Source organism: Symphalangus syndactylus, chromosome 19, assembly GCF_028878055.3.
Source record: "Symphalangus syndactylus isolate Jambi chromosome 19, NHGRI_mSymSyn1-v2.1_pri, whole genome shotgun sequence".
Taxonomy (NCBI): domain Eukaryota; kingdom Metazoa; phylum Chordata; class Mammalia; order Primates; family Hylobatidae; genus Symphalangus; species Symphalangus syndactylus.
Genome location: NC_072434.2, coordinates 30396273 through 30419553, shown reverse-complemented (window position 1 = coordinate 30419553; position 23281 = coordinate 30396273). Strand labels below are relative to the sequence as shown.

The window sequence follows — 23281 nt, the reverse complement described above, 5'->3', positions numbered from 1 at the left end:
CACCCTCTTTTTTCTCCAACTTTTATTCAATAGATTTCTTTCTTAACATTTATGTAGTTACATTTTTTAAAAACAGAAGGTGATATTTCTTACTCTCATCTACCGTAAGAAATTCCCTATTTTTATCTGATAGTGTACAAGCTTTAAGAATCTCTGTTTCATGTAAACTTTCAATTGAGCAGCCAGTTACCACAATTTACCTATTATTTATAGGAAATATAATATTTCTATGAAGTATGATAAATCTCTATTGCAGAAAAAAACACTTTTTAGATAGTTATTATAAATGTTCCAAAACATGAATAAAGTACAAATATATATGTATTAACTCATCCATTTAAGAAGTATGAAATAACTTGGGTTAAAGCAGACACACTTGTGTTTCAATTCTAACTCTGGCCATTACTGTCTGTGGAATATTGCACTACTTATTTGTATCTCTGAACCTCTTTACTCATTGGTAATATTGGAATAAAACAGACCGCTATTTTCAAGACTAAATGAAGTCTATGATATACTTAGCACAATGTGGTATACATTGTAAACATCCAATACATAGTTGTGCATTTTAGTGCTATTATAAATATTGTATTTCAGTTTATTCATAGATACCATCAATTTGCGCTTTCACAGAATTATAGGAAACTCCAAATTTTACAAATTTAACTGGCAACAAACCAGCATTACTCCTTAAAATTGTTACATTTCACCTAATTTCTGAAAAGTAAATGCTGTGTTACCTCCAACTCTTTCAACATCTCAAATAGTCAAAATTTAACCTTCTGGATAAGAAATAGGCTATAAAGGAATGAGCTGAGGGCATTCCAGGCATTGCTACACACCAGCAGAGGTACTCCTTCAGAGCTGATGGGCAATTTTTTTCTCCTTACAACAACGTCAGCATTTTGTGGACCTTGATTAATACTAGGATATACCCATATAACTAATTCTATTATCTATAGTATTCCATGTCTATATCTATAAAATATCTGTAACATTTTAGCATCTCTCTGTAATTTGAAACATTAGGAATTTTTCTTTTATCCTTGGTTCTACATCATCTCCCACACTTTGCTTTCTTTCTTTTACTATTTCTCTACGTTAATGAAGACAATACAAATAGCTATTATTTATGTAAATACCTTCATTCTATAAATACTCCTTTATATCCAAAAAGATCTTCATGGAATATGTCTTTTTGCTTTTGACTTAAGTAAAACCTGTCTGTCCTTAAAGGACACTGCCTTCTAGAATGGATGTCAGCTATTCTCTCCAACCTCACATACCTCAGAGTTGAGAGTGAGGTCCATGATGATCCAGTGACGTTTTCACATTATTTTTCATCTTCTCTTGCCCAGAACACTCTATGTCTTTGAAGCTAATACAATTTAGCTATACCTTTCAACACTTTTTATCACTATAATTTATCAGCATCTTGAAGGTCATTTACCCTCTTCCACTGAAGGCTTTAATATGTGTCAATATTTGGGGTTTGATCATCCATTGTTTATTTGTTAATATGTTCAATATTTCATAGACCAGGCACACTGTTCTTGGTGCTAGAAAATAACATTTAGTCCTGTCATCAGATAACTTACATACTAATGGGAATATAAATGTTCATCTTTGAATGAATTTGTCTAGATTTTATTTTTCAGTTTTTCCTGGATGCCTGTTCCTCATTCAAAATGGGCATTGTGCATGGCCAGCTTCCTCTCTATCCTATTCATTAGCATATGTTCCACAGGTCTAAGTAGCTTTAATTTGAATACGCCTGCTAACAACCAAATTTTAGTATACAAACAGAAATATTTTTTAAGCATGTGTATTTTAAATGATCGTGTAACTTTAGAATTCCTATAAGATCTAATATTTGAGTTATATGAAATATAACATAAGCTTATTTGAGTAACAGGTTATAGAGTACACAAAATCTCTTCAATGTAAAATTAAATCTAGCATTGTGTCTCATCCTCCATTTATGAAAGACAGAAACTGAACAACCCAATTTCTGTGTCTATTTGAATGAAAAAAATAAAACACCATTTCCAAATGGTTTCGCAGGTAATCTGTGTCCCCAAGTTTAGTAAGTCAAGTAAGAAAGGAAAGTCAGCTGCCTACAACAGGAGAAGGAAATTTGAGATTGGAAATGTGAGTAATGGAAAATAGTAAAATGAATTTTTAGCTACATTGTCCTCTGTATGTGTCCTCAATGAGGATGACCATTATTAACTGAAGATGCAACTACCACTGCATCAGTAGAGGAAGTACAATCAATCCTAGCAAAAACTATAAAAACTGCAGCAAATTACAGGAAGTAATACAAAAGCATAGGAATCACTTCACACTAGTATATTTAAGATTAGTTATCTTGCCGTGCAAATACAAAAGTTGTATAAGAATTGCGATATATGAGTTTTTCTCTATTTTATTGTTGGTAATTTCAATACAAACTTTAAATTGGACCCTCTCTTTCCATAACTAAGTCATTTGCACATCACAGCTACATAATCCAACGTGGTTTTATTTCTGGGCAGCAGATGCTTTCTATGAATGGGGGCTTATTTCATCAGGATCTTTGTTTATTAAGAGGAATAATGTATGATATATTTGCATCTCAGAAAATTTATATCTTAAACCTGATTTATTATTTCTACACCACATCCCCAAAAGTAACCTTCTTCAGAAGACTTAAGTCTACAAATTTTTTGACTGCTTTGGAAAAGACATTACTCTGTCTTGACAGATTCCTAGATTTAAATAAATCAACTCAGAACTAGAACTATACCAGTCTAAAGAGAAATAAAGGCTGCCTCAGAGTAAGTAAAGACGTTTTGAAATATTACCAACGAAATGTTTTCAAGTTCATCACATGCTAGAAATTCTTAAAACTTTAACTTTTTTGAGATGCATAATTGTGAAATAATCTTTACACTATAAAAATTTAGAAAATAGTTTATTCATCACCATTGCTATCATAACTTTTTGACTAGAGTAATGTCACATAAATTAACAAATAATATACTCATAGTTGAAAAGAAATTCACCATTGATCCACAGAACCGATATCTTTTATACCTTTATTAGAATTTAAGAATTCTCAAATATTAACACTGTCAGCTAGATTAATAAATAATTTGCTGATGTCAAATTACATCCCACTTTATGTCACTATAACTACTGTAAATAGCATTGTATAATTTTTTGACATTTGGCTGTTTAACAGCATGAAGTTCATTTGAATGATATAATTCAAAATACACATAACTCAAATATTACTATTGGTTAGAGAAGAAAAAGGTCACAATGCTATTGTCAAGGTTAGATGCTGTTTCTACAGGTCACCAACTGCGGAAACAATGACATGGTCTGAAAATATGGACACACTTTTAGCCAACCAAGGTAAGATCTAACTAATAATAGGCTTAAAATACAATAATTAAATATAAATTATTAAATTCTTAAAGTTGGTAACATATCATAAAGTATGAGTTTAATCATTGAAGTATAAAATTATTAAGAATCATAAATTCATAAAAATCCAAAATCTAAATAGAATCAGGTCGGGGCTAAAATAAGTTTATAGGAACTCTGTACATTAAAACAAAAGGAAAATTCAAACTAGCGAGTGAAGTTTTCCTTTTCCTTAGACTCACTTTAACATTTTTTATTATTTTTTATTTTAATACAGAGTCTCACTCTCTCAATCAGGCTGGAGTGCAGTGGCATGATCTCAGCTCACTGCAAACTCCACCTTCCGGGTTCAAGCAATTTTCCTGTCTCAGCCTCCTGAGTAGCTGAGATTACAGACATGCATCACCATACCCGGCTAATTTTTGTTTTAGTAGAGACAGGGTTTCACCATGTTGGCCAGGCTGGTATCAAACTCCTGGCCTCAGGTGATCCACCCACCTCAGCATCCCAAAGTGCTGGGATTCAATTCAGGCGTGAGCCACTGCGCTAGCCCTCGGCTTGCTGTGTGTGTGTGTGTGTGTGTCTGTGTGTGTGTGTGTGTGTGTGTGTACACATATTTTTTTTTTTTTTTTTTTTTGAGACGGAGTCTTGCTTTACCACCAAGACTGGAGTGTAGAGTGTAGTGGTGTGATCTCTGCTCACTGCAACCTCTGCCTCCTGGGTTCAAGGGATTCTCCTGCCTCAGCCTCCCGAGTAGCTGGGGCTACGGGAGCATGCCACGACACCCAGCTAATATGTGTATTTTTAGTAGAGACAGGAGTTCGCCACATTGGCCAGGCTGGTCTCGAACTTCTAACCTCAGATGATCTGCCTGCCTTGACCTCCCAAAGTGCTAGGATTACAGGCATGAGCCACTGCGCACAGCTGGCTCACTATAATTTGATGTACATCATGACTGCCTTTGGTACAAGTTGAAAGAAACATACAAACTGTTGAAAAATTTGAAAATTTAAATAAATCACTTGTTTCACGTGCACTGTTGGTCAAAATAAAAAATATTTTAAAGTACTTTATATCAACTATGTTATTCTTTCAGTGAATATGAAAACATATTTTTGTATATGTTTGTATTAATATGTAGATGTGTAAATATGTATTTATAATTGATAAAATGGTTCAGTAAGGCAATTTTGGCCAATTATAAATAAAACATCCTAGTCTTTAATAAAATATCTTAGTCAACACAACTTACATACAAAATAATCATTTACAAAGGTATGACTTCTGTTTGTGTTATAAATAATCTGCAATTCTATTTCATCTGAAAAAGGAAAAATGACACTGTGAAACACAGAGAGAAAATGTTTATAGTATAACATTATTTGTATAAATCAAATGGCATTTTATTTTAAATTCATAAAGAATAAAAATTAGAATATTAGAAAAATATAAAACACAATAGAGCTGAATAATTCACAGCTGCTTATTTATGTATAAAGTTAGATTGACTTAGATGAATTTAGATACTATAAACATATTATTTCTAGGTGACTAATTTTTAAAGTATAAACATCAAAGGATCCACATAACTACCAGAATCCACCTAAGAGCATATATTAAAGAGATGTGAATATGGAATTGCAGTTTATTAAGTGTTAAATGGTGTATTTCCTTTCTCCTTAAGTGTATAACCAATGGGACAGATTAAGTTTGCTAAAAGGCTTACTGAATTATCTCTCTGTGTGTTGTGACTCAGAAGGCTCCAGAGTGGTGGAAGTCCATACAACAGTACTATAGAGGAGAGGCAGGAAGGGTGAGATGAAGGCAAACTCATTCCTCTGCATACCCTCTGGGATTTTATATTTCATGCCCACATGAAATAGAAAAGTCATACACATCCAAACAGTTGTTTGGTTTTGCTTTTCATAATACCAGAGAAATGGCAATAGTATGAATGGTTTTTAATGCTTTAAACAGTTAAAGGACTCACCAGATTACCTAGTTGTTTTTGTTGATTTGCAGACATACTTTGCATGTACTAAGCATAGGCATTAGCCTAGTTTTCACCCCATAATGCTGACATATTCCATTCAACGCCCTTTGTTGATGCTAACCAGTAAGCATTCCATTCTATGGAGAGTGCCCTCAGATAATAAGTTTAATTTTATGTAGCATTGTTACTTTAAAATCATTTGGCATCTTTTGAACATTCAAACTGTATGTATAGGAGAGTAAATCAACAAAATATCATGCTCAAGATATAGATAACTAGCCTCAGGTTGAGTTTTTTAAGCTGTTTATTTTGTTCCATTGGGTTCTAAACCAAGCTACAGGAGGAGGAAAGATATTAATTTTTAGCTGAGAGTAGCCCGTCATTAAAAGTGGAGAGCAAGGGAAAATAATAATTGTATCTTGATCTCTAACTTCCCATCTCTCTGGGATGCATTTAGAAAATCATGCTAGGGAGAAGCTCCATATGCCTCGATGATGCACATATAAAATATTGCCAGGCATGAATCTACAATATTCTTTCTGTATTATTAAAGAACACTTTATTCTCTCTATAAAAATACATCTTAGCATAAATTCTGTTTAGATCTCTGAAATTTCATCATTGTTTGAACTGAATTCAAGAACAATTTTAATTGAGTATTACTAAGAGGATTTTTATAACTTAAATTGGTGTCACAGAAACTTCTTGAATGTATTTTTAAATGCAAGGAACGTGAAGTTAATTGAATTTTTATATAGTGCTCATATATTAACTGCATCCACACTCTCCAGTATTTCAACCAAGAATTTTAATTGGTACCTGATAACCTTTTGCAATGACTTGTTATTTCAAACTTATTTCAAATAACTTTAAAAAAAATCTGTTAAATCTATTTTAATCCAGTGTTTTTAGACACTTTAATTCTGCTCCAGGAAGTCCTTTTCTATTTTATCTTTATAAACTTCACTTTTGCATTCTGCAGGCAGCAACCCATAAACAATGGACTTAAGCCTGTTTTCATTCACTTTTCTCTTATTGTTTTCTATTTCTTTAGCCAATTTTGCCTATCCCCTGCTTTTCCATAAACTTATTCCTCCTGTACTTTGGAACTTGAAGGATTAACTCTCTCCGCCTGCAGGAAAGGAGCAGCTGCTTGGAGCACATGCAAAGGGGGCCTCCCTGGCAGGAGGAGAAAACCACCAGCGTTTTGGAAGGCAAATTTCTCTGAGTGGAAAAAGTGCTGACGTGTTTTACTCCTCAGAGAGATATACATTCTCAAAAATAGAGACAGCCAGCAAAAGGGGGCAAACTGTGACACTGAATAACACGACCTAAATGTATTGGTTTAGTTTTGTCCATAGTGGGAATGTGATAATGATCTTTCTGACCTGTTGTCTAACTAGAGGCCCTTACCTTCTCACGTAAGCTCTGGGTATACCAAAGAAGAATGTTTCCTGGTCCATTTTGATGAGGAAAATAGAGAAGGAAGGGTCTAAACAAGTGGTCACAATATCAAATATCTTTAGGAGCAAGGGATATAAGTGTAAATTTAACTGAAAGTAAGATAAGGGAAAGAAGTGAGACTCATTGGAATCACCGACTGCAAGCCCTGCCTGTTGTTATTACATTTAAAAGAGCATATCATAATCAAGTGAAAGCAAACATGCGGGTGAATAAGTCACTCCATTGCAGTTTCTGATCTAAAGTTTCTGGAGAAGTACATGTTGAGCATAATACCTGGGCGGAGGAGGAAAACGCTATAAACAGGTACTACAGGGGAGAATGGGAAGCATCAATATTTTCCTTAAGGCAACATTGGAGAAAAACTCTACGTATTTGTATTTACCTTATGGAATTAAAGTCGCTCATCGCCACATAAAGGGGAGAAGCATTCACATCAAATATGTTGCCAGTTACTTTCTTGGTTTTGAGATTGAGTTGGCCTATATGTTTACCCAAAACCAATAAATGCTAGCTCTTCCTTCTTTGCTTTAAGCCCAAACCAATACAATTTAACACTTTAGCATCAAACGTTGTTTCTGCACCACTCATAGCAACAAAGATATTCTTACCCTGAATTGAGTATAACATAATTAATTTGACCTGAGCGTAGTGCAATAAATCTTAAAAGCAAAATCCGTGGGGCTTCCTGTGAAGTAACTACCATCAAGATCTCCTAAACATAACTTCTAGATTTCTCAAATACAGAAAGAAAAAGTACAGGTTTTCTTTGTTAATGAAGCTAATGGTAGAAATATATATGCATATATATAATATATAGAGAGAGAGCATATATAACATATATGATATATAACATATATAGCTTATGTATGTGTTATATATGTGTTTTATATATATAGCTTATATATGGCTTATGTTATATATAAGCTATATATATGTTAACAATTACTGATTGAAAATAAAGTTTTCTAAAGTTAGCAACTAAAACATACATTACATTTAGGTGGAATGATAAATATTTGCCACTGAATATCCAGTAAATGCTCATACTATACAATGTACTCATTCCGGTCATATTACTACTCTGTAAGGTATTACACAAAACTTTTTCTTATATATTTCATAGCTGGTCTAGATGCTTTTCGAACATTTCTAAAATCAGAGTTCAGTGAAGAAAATGTTGAGTTCTGGCTTGCCTGCGAAGACTTTAAGAAAACGAAAAATGCAGAAAAAATTGCTTCCAAAGCCAAGATGATTTATTCTGAATTCATTGAAGCTGATGCACCTAAAGAGGTGAGTGAACCCCTTCAGAACAGTGAAGAGTCATCCTGTAACAGATCTGCTCCCAATTAGAAGACCTTAAATCCATCTAAAAGATAATCAAATTCTCGCTATGTGTTTAAATAGAAAATGTCAGTAGATTCCAAGAGAAATTCCTTAAGATGACTCTCTTTTTTTTCATTGATTCAGTAAGTATTTTTCAACACTTATTATGGGCTAGGTATGACTAATATTTCTGTCTCTTTGGAACAATACTCAGGCCCTTGAAAAATAGCGTCTAATATCTCAAACAGCGCTAAAGTCAACCCAATATAAATCCTACTTCAAAATGCTGTTGAATTTCCAGTGTAGTTTCTTGTTTTTATTTTGCTAAACTAGGAATTAGACAAAGTCAATATGGATAGCATTCTCGAATATTTAAAAACAAATTAACGTGTGGGGATTAAACAAATTAATATGTTGCTCGCCTTTATTTCTTTGATGGTAAAATTCAGCCAAAGATGTGGGGCTCTATGTCAAGTGATCAGGACTCACCTGTGCTGCTTAAAGATCGGGAAACTAGAAAGAGCCTTGGGGAGAAACCTGCAATGACTCTGATAATAGCCCCCCAAACGTGTTTTATATGTGTAATATCTCATTTATAGTTGATTTAATTTCCAGAGCCAAAACCATAATCATCTTCAAATCCTTTTAAAATTTTAACGGTAAAGTTTAAGTAATTTATATTTGTAAACTGCTTTGGATTTCTTGCTGAATATATTACATAAACAAAGAGTGTTAATGTGTAAGTAACTTACAAACAGGAAGCTCCATTAAAACTACTAGTACCAAACCAACTACTATTACCAATCATCTTTCCTACAGAGGTAAAATGCTGACATCTTTATAAGTGACAGTTACTATGTATTCTGATCCAAAACGAGGATTCATGGTACGAGAGGATGGTTGTACTTATAGGAAAAAAAAGATAGACTAGATGAAATGCAAACGCTTTCAAAAAATATGAGACACAAAGTTAGTTACCATAGTTCAAGTTTTAGATAGACATTAATTACTGCAGCATATATTAGTCTAGTATAACATTAATAGTCACGTGAACCACTGAAGCATGGCCTGGAATTCATCGGGGTGGAAAAAGAACTTTAACTCCTGTAGAGCTATTTCAACATTTATTTCCAAGCCATCATCTAAGAATCAATAAATAATTCTGGAAAATTGAAAATGTTGCATGTAAGATTTGTCAGGTTGATTGACGTGTCATTTTGCTTTGAAATTAACCCTAAAGATATCCTACTTATTGTTATATTGGTCTGAAAGTCATATTTTTTCCTCCTTTATGAATTCATCTAATTAATAGCAGTTGCTTTAGGATAATATTTTGAAACATTGTGTGTGAAAAATCTTCTAACACAAAATGTCATCTTTTAATTATAGCTGAATTTAAGGTTATAACATATAATAAACCATCAATTTTGATAAAATAGTTTTATTTATTTTCCTAACCCTTTCTTTCAAAATTAATTTATATTGTAATAATTTAACTAAATAGTATAGCTATTATTTTGGGATATAAAACTTCACAGCTTTTTATAGATTGTCCATCTAATTAATTTTGATAAAACAAACTATAATTAAATTGAAGGCTGCTTTTCAAATAATAAATTATAGTCTTTCCTTGAAGTATCTCTAAAAATGCTATTAGATATTACCAAATTAACTGAAAACATGCAAGTATAAATATATATACCCTATGTTTATATATACATATATATATGAAATACTTATTCTGTTTCCTATCATTTTCTATTAGTTGTTTCCTATTCAAATTACTAAAGGAAGTTTGCTTGTTATATATTATACCAATTGCAATCTTCAAGGTATTTCTCTATAGTTCATCAGTTATGTGTTAAATATAGTGATGCTATTAGTATGTTTATTCATTAAACTGATTTTTTGAGTATCTGTTCGCACAGTGAAGTTACAGAGTGAAAGAAGAGACTGACATGTAATAAAACTAGTCAAATACACAATAGATGATATAATAATAAAGCTTCATTTAAAGTTCATTATTAGCCTGGTAGGAAAGAGTGATTTAATCTACCTGGAGAGTTAAAGTTAGATTCGCAGTGTGGTTCACACATGAAAAATGAGTCATATTTTACGAAAGGAACGAATGAAGAAACACTATTCCAGCACTGAGAGCACCAAGGTATAAAGCTCCCTAGCATTTTCCAGAAATTGCAGGCGTATTGATATTGCTAACGTGAGTAGAGGAGTTGGGGATGAGGTTGGATAGGTAGGCAGCAGTGGAGATAAAGAAATGATGGAATGTATTCTAGATATATTCAGTAGGCAGACTTGACAAGACTCAGTGATATATTTGAGGTGGTTGGAAAATATGATTTGCACAAGTGGAAAATTAAATCAAGAATGAGATTTATATAAGAATATTCTCTGTTTTTCTATATTCTATATTACACTGTAGTTGTATAACAGACTCTTATAAAGAATCTAAATTATAACCAGTTTCCTTGGTAAAATAAAGAACAACAAGGTCATGTTACTCATATGCCTATTGTATCCCATTTACTTTCTTTTCAAAGTTTTATATCTTTATTTCACCTATTTCATTGCTAACATTACTTATTATTTACTGATGCAATTGGGCAATTTACAATTAAACTATATGAAACTTACTAAATTATCCCTGACTATAAATTGACATTACTAATGGGCATCAGTTTCCTACTCTAATAGGAAAGACTATATATTGAACTTTCAGGTCTCTATGAGAGATGGTAATTTTAGCTGGATTTTATGTCCTCTCCTTTAAAGTGTTACATTCTCTCTGGTTCCCAGATTAATAGGGTGTTAGTATGATGCAGCAGAAAAACTAAAGTTTGGAGCTATCTAGACCTGGGTTCAAATCCTGATCCCTCACTTGTGTAATTCTGTCATAACCTATTTATCTCTCTGCCTCAGTTTCCTCATCTGAAAAAGCATAATGATACATTTACATAGGAAAAACGAGAATGATACATGAGATAGTGTGTTTAGGGTTTACATCATGCAGAACGGTTTTTAAGGAATGTTAATTCCTTTCTTTCTTTAAACAAGTCACGATAAGTGCTATTGAAACTAACTATTGAAACAACCCTTAGCTTATTTCTAAGAACATATGTAGATAAGCAATGTTAAGACTTAAGAGAAGTGGAAATGTGAACACATATTATGAAAATGAGTTTGCAAATTGCCGGGTCCAAATAAAAAGAGTTGCTTATTGAGTAAATTGTACCTAGATGGCTTCAGGAGAAAATACAGCAGAAAAAAAAAATCATGACCCAAGTATTTTGACTAAGTGACTTGAAAATAAGAAAATTATTAGAGAAACAATAGATATTTTTTAAGTACCTCTACTTTGTACATACTAATAATGTGGGAGTGGCAAAGAAAAAAATTCTTAAACTTGTACTTATTTTTGCTTCAGTTTGGATTGCTAATTTCAGATTATTGAATTTTTGAGAAAATATTACTTAACTTTGAGAAAATAATATTTGAAAAATATTAATAATATTTTCATATTCAGCTAAGAAATTAACATATTTAAAATTATATTATATTTATGTCATCATTCTTCTATATTGAAAAGAAAGTCATAGAGGATGAAAAATATGTCATTAAAGAGAAATGTTTAATGTTGATTGTCGTTCTATGAAATTAGAAAATAGTATCAAATCATATCATGGTGTAATGTTTAAAAATTATATAAATTCAATTTCACACTGTCAACAATCCAGGAAAAAACACATTGGTAGTTTTTTAAGTCAAAAAACAGCAGAAAATTTTTAATTCTTAAATGTATCTACCAAATGTGAGGACAATATATCTCATAAAACAAAGAAGAAATTATAGTCATAAAGGAAAGTACACCTTCACGGGTCTGTGCAGGACACTTTTTAATATTTGTGTTTGGCTTCTTACTTTCATTTTTGATGCAGCACAATGTTGCTTATTGAGTCACATTATCTTTCACATCAATAAATGTTTTTTATTATGTGCCTAGTCACATCCTTATAAGATAACATCCCTCCATGGAAGAGAAGCTCAGTTTAGGCAGGAAAACAGATAATAAACACGTAAGTATAACACAATGTGTTGCTGTGCTAGGCAGCTCTCGATAACGAAATGGAAGAAAATAAATAGAAACCTTAGTTTGACTCTAAAGAACTTTTCAAGATAGTTGGGTTAAAAAATAAAGTGTATAGAACTAGAGAAAACGGCAAAGCAACAAATGATTAAGTGCAAAACAAAGATGAAATTATTTTAATGCTACCTGGAAGGATATGGTGATTAAATACCAGTGAGACAGCAGCATATTGAGATAAGACCTTCATTATAAATAAGGATAATTTTAAATTGAGTCTTAGGGGAAGAAACAGATATATGAGTTATTGACAGAGAAAAAGCCCATGAAAATAGGCATCTAGAAGCATTTTATCCTATTACTGTGATGCCAATTTGTAATCTGCATTTTATATTCGTATTTTTTCTTTGCATTTTTAAATGCCACTTCCTCTATATGTTGATGTTATTTTGAGTAGCTTATTTCTGCCCTACTAGTGACTGGTAGCCAACAGTGCTCCCCCAACTACAGAATCATCTCTGGATATAATGTGCTTGCTTATTTGTCAATTTTCTAGGTTTTTGTTCATTAATCAATATTTGAATACTTACTATCTCCTAAGCATTATGCTGGTGCAACTAAGAAAAAGACAGGCATGGTCCCTGAGTAGATCCTTCCCCATATTCTGGTAGAAAGACACCAGATAAAAAATAATAATTATAATAAACTTCCATGAGTGTCCTAACAAGGAAATATAAGGTGAGATGTTAGTTTGCAACAGGAAAATCCAAGTCTAGAGAATCAGGGAATGTATTTCGAAGAAGTAACTGGTAAGCTTTGACCAGAAACTTGACTATAGAGGGAAACAAGACAAGATGGGAAGAGAGAAGGATAGGAGAGGAAGAGAAAGAAGAGCCAAGCAAAGGACTAGCCAATGCCTAGAAGACTGGTCCAGCAGTGAAAGAAGCCTGGTATTGTGTGTGTTCAAGTATAAATTGAGGTTAACTGCACCTTCTGGATCCCAATGATTTCCACATTTTTATTCATTCCTTCTTAAAGAGCTCTCCTTCAAAAGAAGAAAGGGAGACACAGAAAGAGGGAGGGAGAAAAAGAGAAAAGGAGAGCTAAGAAACTATAATATCTGTACAGACATTTTACATGGATTATCTCATTTAGCCATCACGTTCACTCTCTTAGGGAAGTATTACATTCATTCACATTTTAAGGTGAAAAACTGAGGCTTAGAGATAAAATGATGAGCCCTGCAGTCATTAAGATCCATGGAGAGGGAGGTCTTCAGCCCACACTTATCAGTTTCAAATTTCTTCCCCTAGATCTACCACTAATTTGAAGTGTTTATGACATAGCCTGGGATACTTGATGTTTACGATAAAGGCAGAAGCATAAAATTATCTAGTAACATACAATATATCTTCCTATCAACAGTTTTATTTCTCTTCTCATATTCTAATTTGTGTAACTTCTTAGACTATGAAGCCTAGATTCAAATATGACATTAGAAGGAAAAAAGTGTCAGAAGTATTTCTTCTAATAATCTGCAGAATCATTCTGTGCTTCAAAAAATAATTTCTGCATTTCAACTCAAAAACAAAAGGCTCAGGTGTTCTTTACACTTCTGTGTCTCTGTGCCGCTTAAAATGATCTTAGTTTAGCATGTTGGGATTGGTGATGGAAACAGGTCAATCTGATTCCCTTTCAGCTGCTCCAGTGTAACTGTAGCTTTTGTATATCTATTTTTAGCCATCCGTACATGTTATGATTTCATATGTGTCATCTCCTTTATCACCACAGAAATTGGAGAAGCATCTGGTTTCTATTCAGTTCTATCTTTGCTTTGACTACTTGTCTAATTAATCAAGATGGTTTTGAATTATATTTCTCTCATTTCTCTTTCCCAATTTAAGGTGTTAATCTTACCTCCCACCTTGTATCATCTATTTCTGCCTCCAAAGCCAATGACAACAAAAGGATACAGTCTTATGCAGGGATGAATTCCTTCTAGATGTTACAAACTTTGTTATATTCAACTTTAATAGCCACCTTTGAGAATATATTTTAGGATATTCATTTGCTTTTAATGATGCCAAAATGAAGTAATACTTGAGGTGTTAGTGGTGATTAAAAGAATTATGTAACCAAAAACATGATTATAGATGGCCTGAATTTGAATAGTAATTTTTAAGCTCGGTTGTGAATGAGGTCTAAGGTGCTGCCGGCTCCATTTCTGTAAGGCGTTTTACTTATGCATGCACACACCCTTTGCATAATGACAGTCTCCTGCTACACTGTACATTCTAAATGAGGAAAGGCTATCTAATTTGAATGTGAGAGCACAGTTGAAAACTTTTCATTCAAATTATGTAAAAACACATAAAGCACAGATTAGGGTCACAAGAGAGCCAACAGGTACACTTTAAAATATATTCTTTCTGCTAAAGTAATTTATTGAAAGCCAAAAGAATTTAAGACTGCTGGGGTAGAGAAAATAAATTTGGTTTGCATCACTTTCAGTTAACAAAAATCACAAGCGTATTAAAACATCCTGGGTCTTCATAATAAAATTGTTTTACACAACTACCTGAAACATCATTCATAAAGCAGTCATTTTAACGCAATGGATTGTTGTCAATGTCAGTTGTGTCAAGACCTTTTCAAAACTGACAGGATTTAAAAGCCTCTAAATGGTTTTGATGACATCTCAGCTGTCATTTTCTAAGAACCACAATCCTGTGTCTTGTTTTCTAAGATTGGCAGTGTAGTGGTTTCAGAAATCTAAGATAACTTATGACCTTTTGAAAAATAAGCAAATAAAATATTATGTTTCACAAACATAATATTGAAAGTCATGAAACCAAAGGGTATCCATACAAACAATACAAGTAGCTATTTATGTCAGTAAATAAAATACATACGGCACCGTTTTTTTGATTAATTGATATAATGTTCAGCCCACACTCTGCAGTTCATAGTTTGAGATGCTCGGCAAAGTCTAAGCTTCTCTGTAGCTTCCAAGAGGCTCAGGAGTGCCTTCAACATGCAACTGGCAAGTACGAGTTTCTAGAGCGTCACCTCCTGATGGAGTCCCACCTTCAGTATACTTCAAACTCAATATTTCATCTGTCTTACTTTTAGAGATAGAAATGTATCCAAATATCTTCTGGTAGAATACAACCAAAAATCACATTTGAGAGGAGTGCCAAGTTGAGAGTGCAGTTCACAGACATGTCCCAAGGAGTGACTCTATTAAAGGAAGAAATATGTATGTATGTGTATGTATATATATGTTTATATGTGTGTGTATATATATATATATTCCTGTTTACCATTCCATGTGCAAGTCTCCTCTTTAATATTTCAGAGTTATATATAGAGAGACAGTTATATATAACTCAATATGTAACTTTCTCTATCTCTCTCTCTCTCTATATATATATATATACACATAGTAAGTTATATATATTATTTAGTAAGATATATATATCTTATCTATATTACTAAAATTTCAAGGGAGTTGAAAAGGAAAGATAAGGCACTCTTGATAGCATAGTTCCATACATCACCAGAATTGACTTCTAGGGGCATTTAACAAAACATATGACTCCCTCTTAATGGAAATATCTTAAATTGGCTTCTAGGACTGGATTTCTTTCTCCCCTACTGACTGCTCTTCCACCATTTCTTTTCCTGTTCCTACTCATAATCCAACATGTATTATAATGAGAAGAGACACTCCTCATCTATTTTCTGCTTCCACTCACTCTCCTGATGATCTCTTCTAGTTCTATGGCTTTTAAAGGGAATCTCAAACTTAACAAATTTAAATCTGAGTCCTGATTTCCTGCTCAAAGCTTTCTCCAACCCAAGTTCTCTCTATCTCTGTTAATAACTACTCTGTTCTTCCACCATTCTGGCTAAATAATTTGTAGTCAAGTCATCCCTTGGTTCTTCTGTTTCTCATATACCCTATATTCAATCCATCAGCATTTTCTGTCATCTCTTTCTTTAGTCTATTTCTAATATCCAGCTATTCTTAAAAAGATGTTCTCCCTTGCCCTAGCTCATAACTATTCAATCACAAGTCCCATTCATTCTACTTTCTGAATAGCTTTGAAATCTATGCACTTCCCTTTATTCTCTGTGACATTACCAAACCTAATTCACCATCAATTGTCCTCCTGATCTCCTGGTGTGGTATCCTAATTTTTCTTTCCTTCACCCACAGCCAGCTATTACACCACATGGGAGCCAGCGATGCTTTTTCAAACATGTGGCTACATTAGTCCCTGACTTAAAATTCTCCTCATTGGCCTCAGAATAAGTAAAGAAGTTCTTAACAAGACCTACAATGTCCTACATGATTTGGCACCTTTATGCCTTTTGTGATTTATCTTTCTTCTTAAAACCCACAGGGCTTCTTCCAGTTTACCATTCCATGTGCAAGTCTCCTTTTTAATATTTCATAGTCATAATACTACTTGAAAAACCAGCTTAAAATTTCATTTCCGTCAGAAAGCTTTTCCTTAGGGAAGCAATTTTTTTCTTTTGGGTTACTTTTTCAAAATCTGATTTCTTGATTGACTTTTTACCTTAATCATCTTTTATCTTCAAATCCTAGCACAGTTCCTAAGCACCTACTCCATAAATACTCCAAATAAATAAATTGAAAAAATTACTAAAAATAGATAGCTTTCCAAAATATGTTAAGACTCTCCCCTCCGCCACCAAAGGAGGATAATTTTATCCATCTTATATGGGTGTGTGATATTTAACATAAAGTAGCCATATGAAGACTTAGCACATCAGTACTAATGTTTAATTAAAATAACATATTATTTACAGTTAAAATAATCATCTTGAAGTATCCTTATGATTATTTTAGAGTTGATGTTATTGTTCAAAATACTTTGCCACGGGAGAAGACAAAATCACTAAGGAAAAAGTCTAGAAAGAAAAGACTTGAGGCAGAACTTGGAGAATATATATATGCTCTGCTTATATTTTTCAAAGACCTGTGGAGAATAAAAAATTAGTAAAAGAAATAGAGAAGATAGTAAATTAAATACAGCTTAATTCCACTTCATGAACTATTGAATCCATCTGTAGTGACAAATCTTTCTCTGATAATCACATTGAATACTTAACATTATCAGAAGCTTTTGTATTCAAATCTGTTTAAAAAGTCAATTCTGGAATTTTTTTTTTCTTTTTTTTGACGGAGTCTCGCTCTGTCGCCTAGGCTGGAGTACAGTGGCACGATCTCGGCTAACTGCAACCTCCAACTCCTGGGTTCGAGCAATTCTCCTGCCTCAGCCTCCCGAGTAGCTGGGATTACAGACACCCGCCACCACACCTGGCTAATTTTTGTATTTTTAGTGTAGATGGGGTTCCACCATGTTGGATCTGGCTGGTCTTCAACTCCTGGCTTCAGGTGATCCGCCCACCTCAGCCTCCCAAAGAGCTGGGATTACAGCCGTGAGCCACCATGCCCGGCCAATTTTCTGGAGATTTTTAAACCAAAATTGAATATAATAAAAAGGAAATTATAGTGACTTTCTTTGTGTGAACAAGGAAGGCTTCTCAGAGGATATTCAACTTAAGGTAAATGATAAAGGTGGAAGACAATCTGTACAGGATGTAATTATGGGGGCAAAAGGAATTTTAGATGGTGAAACAGTGTAAACAAAGGTTTTAGGTAAAATATTCACTTTGGGAACAGAGAGTAGTCCAGTTTATGTATATCAATAGGAAAAAGTAGAAGTTGATTTCAAAACAACATATTAAAGTCAGGGTGTGAAGAATCTCAAATGCCACAGTGAGATGTTTAACTTTTATGTTATAGAAAATAATGGCTTTTCAGCTGAATTTTTATATGATAAAAGTTATATTTTGGTAAAACTGATTTAGTAATATTATTTATTGTATTCAGAAGGGAAAAATACTGTAAAAAGAGGTATCAGATAAATTATCAATTCCATAACTTAGGGAAATGTTGGTTATAAAGCCCTAAGCTGGAAAAATGAGTGAGAATGAAAAAGACCATTGTGAAATTAGAAAATAAAAAAAAGAATTTACATTCATATGTGCATGTGCACACACACAAACACACAACATAAGTGATCAGAGAAAAAAGAGGTGTCAGAGACAATTCCTATGTTTCTAGCTTGAACAACTTTAAGAAATATAATTACATTTACACAAACATGGAGGTGTGATGTTTTGTCACTGACATTAAGCTGAATTGCCAAGACACAGCTTTATAAGACTACTGATCATCTCCTGAGAACAGTACACCTGCTCATCACTTAGCTACCAATTGCTGATGCTGGCAGTTCTTTGGTAGGAAAATAGGCAAATCAGAAAAATGACGAGCATAAGTCAGAAGTACAAGGTTAATATATTTCAGTAATGATATTAATTAGCATTATTATATTGAAATTGAAGAGTTCTCTCTAAAATTTAAATATGATTTTGAACAAATATAGAACCATTTTTCACTTGCTTATACATGTATTTATTGAGTTCTTACAGTGTGCAAGGCATAGTAAAGCATGTTCAAAATGTAAATATCATCTTAGCAATGCAAAATCCCTTAACAGATCAGAAAGAAAAAAAATCCACACATAAACTTCAATGTTAGGTGTTAGTTAAATTTAGTCTTAAAGATAAAAAGACTTGTGAAAGACTTAGGATAAAAGGAGTGACTCTCAGTTTGATTGAGATATTATGAGAAATGTTTAAAAGTAAGAATATACAAGAAATGTAAGTGGAATTGTCTAGCTTGATGGGAATACAGGGCACACATAAAAGAGAAGAAATGTGTATAAGTAGGTATTACATTGTAAAGGCCATGAATGCCAAAATCATGGCTTTGGACTTTTTAAGTAGGAAATGAGGAATTATTATAGGTGTTCAGTTACAACAACAACAATAATAATAATACACTAGCACTGTTTGGCAGGCACACTTTGGCCATGCTGTCAGTAAAAAACTCCCTTGATGAGTGTCTAAACAGGTTAGGTTCCTCTACTTAACCACTAGGGGAAATATAAAGTTAAACAAATCACAGATGATGCTGTTAAAGACTTCACAATATAGTTAATTGAAGAAACAGGCTACATATATTCTCATATTCCCACAACACCAGATAAGTTTATAAAACAGACTATAGTAGATGTTTAAAAACCACTACAAGATCTTGATAATAGCCACTAATGATTCCCACTATGAGGCAGAGACACTGTATAGGTTCATTATATAAGTTATCGTGCCACTTAACTGCACAAAACCTTTCAGTATCTTTCTATTGCTTCTAGTAGGAAAATAAGAAGTCCTGAACACAGCACATAAGCTCTACAAGACCTGGCCTGGATCTCCTCCTACAACATTATAACAAAAATTCCTTGCTTACACCCTACACTCTAGCTATCAAAGTGTAGGGGCTCTTTAGAACCTAGCAATTCTTTCTGCATTAGGGACTCTGTGTTTATTTGTTTATTTTTTCTGCCCTAAGTGTTTTTCCCCAGATTCTTAGAGCACCATCTTCTTCTTATCTTTCAACTTTAAATCTAAAACATTTATTTAGTTGTTGGTTTTGTTTCCCCAAATACAGCAGCATCTTGTACATAACAGACACTCAGAACTTTTTGTGAAATAATAAATATATGGATCATCCTGCTTTAATTCCTATATCACTGGGTCAAAAACTATCAGTAGCTTAAAACTGAAGCAGCAGAAACTCAGAAATATTAAGCTAACTCACCCAAGGTCACCAAAGCCGTAAATGTTAGAGAACAGACTTGAAAAGGATCCCCAAGTGTTTCCACTGCCCTGCACCATCTTCCGGTATAATAAATGGACAACCGATTCCAGATTTTCAGGCCTTTAAGATTATTTTGGCACTTGTTCTGGAACTTTGATGAGGGACTCAAGAAGGTAATCAAAGGAAGAAAAGTGGAGGTATATTCTGGGATCATGAGTAACTGAAGTCCCAAAGGAAAGGAAAGATCTATGAGCAAATAGTGGCCTTTTGATGATTCTTTTCAAATTACTTTTTTTTATTCTTTTCTTCCTAGAATAATAATATTAAAATAGTTTGGTATTCTTGTGTCATTTAGTCCTTAAAACATTTTAAGATAGGTGCTATTACTATTCTCTTTTACACTATGGAAACTGAAAATGAAAGGAAATTATAGAAACTGCTTCACTCATGCAAACAGCAAGTAAGTAGCTGAGGAGCAATTTGATTGCAGGGGTCTGTGCCTATTGTTTAACCTCAATTTAGTGCACCATAAATTGTCATTTACAGTTCCAGACTCCAAAATTCTAACATTTTTACCATCTCCTGCATTTTTCCAAGGGACATTTAAATTCCATTTAACAAATATTTATTGATTGACTATTATGTGGTAGGTATTCTGCTAAGTGCTAGAAAATAGAATGATGAATAAGACAGATACAGAACCCGCCTATGGTGAGCTTTTAATTTTAAGATTAAAATCTCTTTTGAGGCCAGCTACGGTGGCTCAGCCCTATAATCCCAGCACTTTGGGAGGCCGATGCAGGCAGGTCATCTGAGGTCAGGAGTTCAAGACCAGCCTGGCCAACATGGTGAAACCCTGTCTCTACTAATAATACAAAAATTAACCAGGTGTGGTGGAGCACACCTGTAATCCCAGCTACTAGGGAGGCTGAGGCAGGAGAATCGCTTGAATTCGGAAGGCAAAGGTTTCAGTTAGCCTAGATTGTGCCGTTGCACTCCAGCCTGGGTGACAAGAGCAAAACTCTGTCTCAAAAGAAAAAAAAGCTCTTTTGAACTTCATGACTATTTTCAGTTTAAGTTAGATAACTTCGATATAAACCTTTGTGCTTCTCAGAATACATCCTGGAATATGTGGGGATCTTAGTAGCTCTATAAGAAGGTTTGGAGCATTTTACATATTTGTAGGTGAATGGTGTGTTTCAATGTAATAGATCTCCATTAGACCTCGCTGGAAATGCCTATGTGTGGTAATGGTAAAGAAACAGGGAGATTATATGTAGACACATGTTCTGTGGGAGAGATGGGAATCAGTAAAGAGGGGATGTTATTGATCCATTTGTCAAACAAAAAGAAACACAAATTAGAAAGAAAAGCAGTGTTGTGAGGAACAAAGGAAAATATGGAGAATGGGAATGAGTTGGTATATTCAAACCTAATAAATTCTAGTAATAGTTCTGCCTAGGAAAATTACATTTTATGTACTGAGGTCAAAGTGTTAGAAAAGAAAAGGTAAGTGAAAAAAAACGTGAAGTCGTAAAATATTTTGCTTGCTTTTTCACTTTGCCTTTTTTAAAAATACATCTCAAAATAAGGTTTTACCACTGTTTCCTGTCAATGCTACTGCTCTCAAGCATGGAAGAAAAATAATTAAACCAAGCATGTATTCTGCATTCTAGAAAATGAATACATGACCTTTCTGCTGTTTTGCATCAGATTAGCTTTGTGTTTAGAAAGAATTTCAAATAATATGTATGTATAAACTATACATTCTTTGATTAAACTAATCCAATGATATGCAACCTTATTTTCCACAGATTAACATTGACTTCAGTACCAGAGACCTCATCTCAAAGAATATTGCTGAACCAACACTCAAATGCTTTGATGAGGCTCAGAAATTAATCTATTGTCTCATGGCCAAGGATTCTTTCCCTCGATTTCTAAAGTCAGAGATTTATAAAAAATTGGTAAATAGCCAACAGGTTCCAAATCATAAAAAATGGCTCCCTTTTTTGTGAGGAAGGTAAAAGTTAACTAATTAATCACTATACTTCAGGGGTACAACATTTTAAATATACAAGCACGATGCATTGTCTTTTGTTTTTTTTTAGGATTTAGAAAACATTTTTTACCCAAACAGACGAATAACATTTTATACATCAAGCCTGAATTTCTAACTCGTTTGTTTAGAAAGTATTTGCCTTACTAGCTATTTAATTTCCTACTGGGGGAGTACAAAGAAAGTTTATAGAGATACAATATAGTCTTAAACCAAAACTGAATATTCTTATTACATTATAATGTAAGGAATTATACATATCTTCACGTGGCGGAACGAAAGACTTTTAAGCATCATATACACAATTCTAAATACCATTGCTTTATTCAAAAAAATCTCACTTTTGTAAAAAGAGAATTTCTGAACCAAAACACAAGCCTTCATTTAATATATTTAATTGTTTTTTTTCTACCATTTCTTTCCAACTATTTCTAATAATGTGGTGGTTATTGAAACTGCTACGCCTCTCAAATTATTTTTTTAAAAAATCACAGGAATGTATTCATATTTATATGTATGTCTTGAATGCACCATGGACCAAAGTTTTTCAAAATATATCACTTGGCTCAATTCAGTGGCATCACATATGAAATGTGATGAGTTATGTATGAAAAAGGCCTCAAGGGTGGGGAATACTGATTTTCCTATGTTAACAGAAATATAAAAGAAAGTGGAAGACTAAGGAGCATGGATAAATCCTTATAAGATGAAGTATATAGCAAGTCATAAAATTTAAAAATTTGCAACATTATCTACTCAATTGTGGGGAAGTATCTATTCACTCCTTTAGCACTGATAGTTGTTTATAAAACCCAAACAATTTTTTTTTTTTTTTTTTGAGACAGAGTCTCGCTCTGTCACCCAGGCTGGAGTGCAGTGGCGCGATCTCAGCTCACTGCAAGCTCCGCCTCCCGGGTTCACGCCATTGCTATTCTCCTGCCTCAGCCTCTCCGAGTAGCTGGGACTACAGGCGCCCGCCACCACGCCCAGCTAATTTTTTGTATTTTTAGTAGAGACGGGGTTTCACCGTGGTCTCGACCTCCTGACCTCGTGATCCGCCCGCCTCGGCCTCCCAGAGTGCTGGGATACAATTTTTTAAATGCATTTATTGTGAGATGTTCCTAAAATTTTTTCATTCTATATGTAAATATCCTGTGATAAATATGAATA

General features: G+C 33.5%; 1 protein-coding gene across 1 annotated transcript in view; it reads left to right on the top strand.

Moving 5' to 3' along the window:
• Nucleotides 1-22070, top strand: part of RGS21 (regulator of G protein signaling 21) — a 35092-nt gene extending 13022 nt beyond the window's left edge. The window contains exons 3-6 of the mRNA XM_055233970.1: nucleotides 1237-1324; nucleotides 3290-3402; nucleotides 7995-8161; nucleotides 21867-22070. Coding sequence (XP_055089945.1) covers nucleotides 1237-1324; nucleotides 3290-3402; nucleotides 7995-8161; nucleotides 21867-22070 — 572 coding nt within the window. The remainder of the gene's footprint in view (nucleotides 1-1236; nucleotides 1325-3289; nucleotides 3403-7994; nucleotides 8162-21866) is intronic.
• Nucleotides 22071-23281: the final 1211 nt, after the last annotated feature.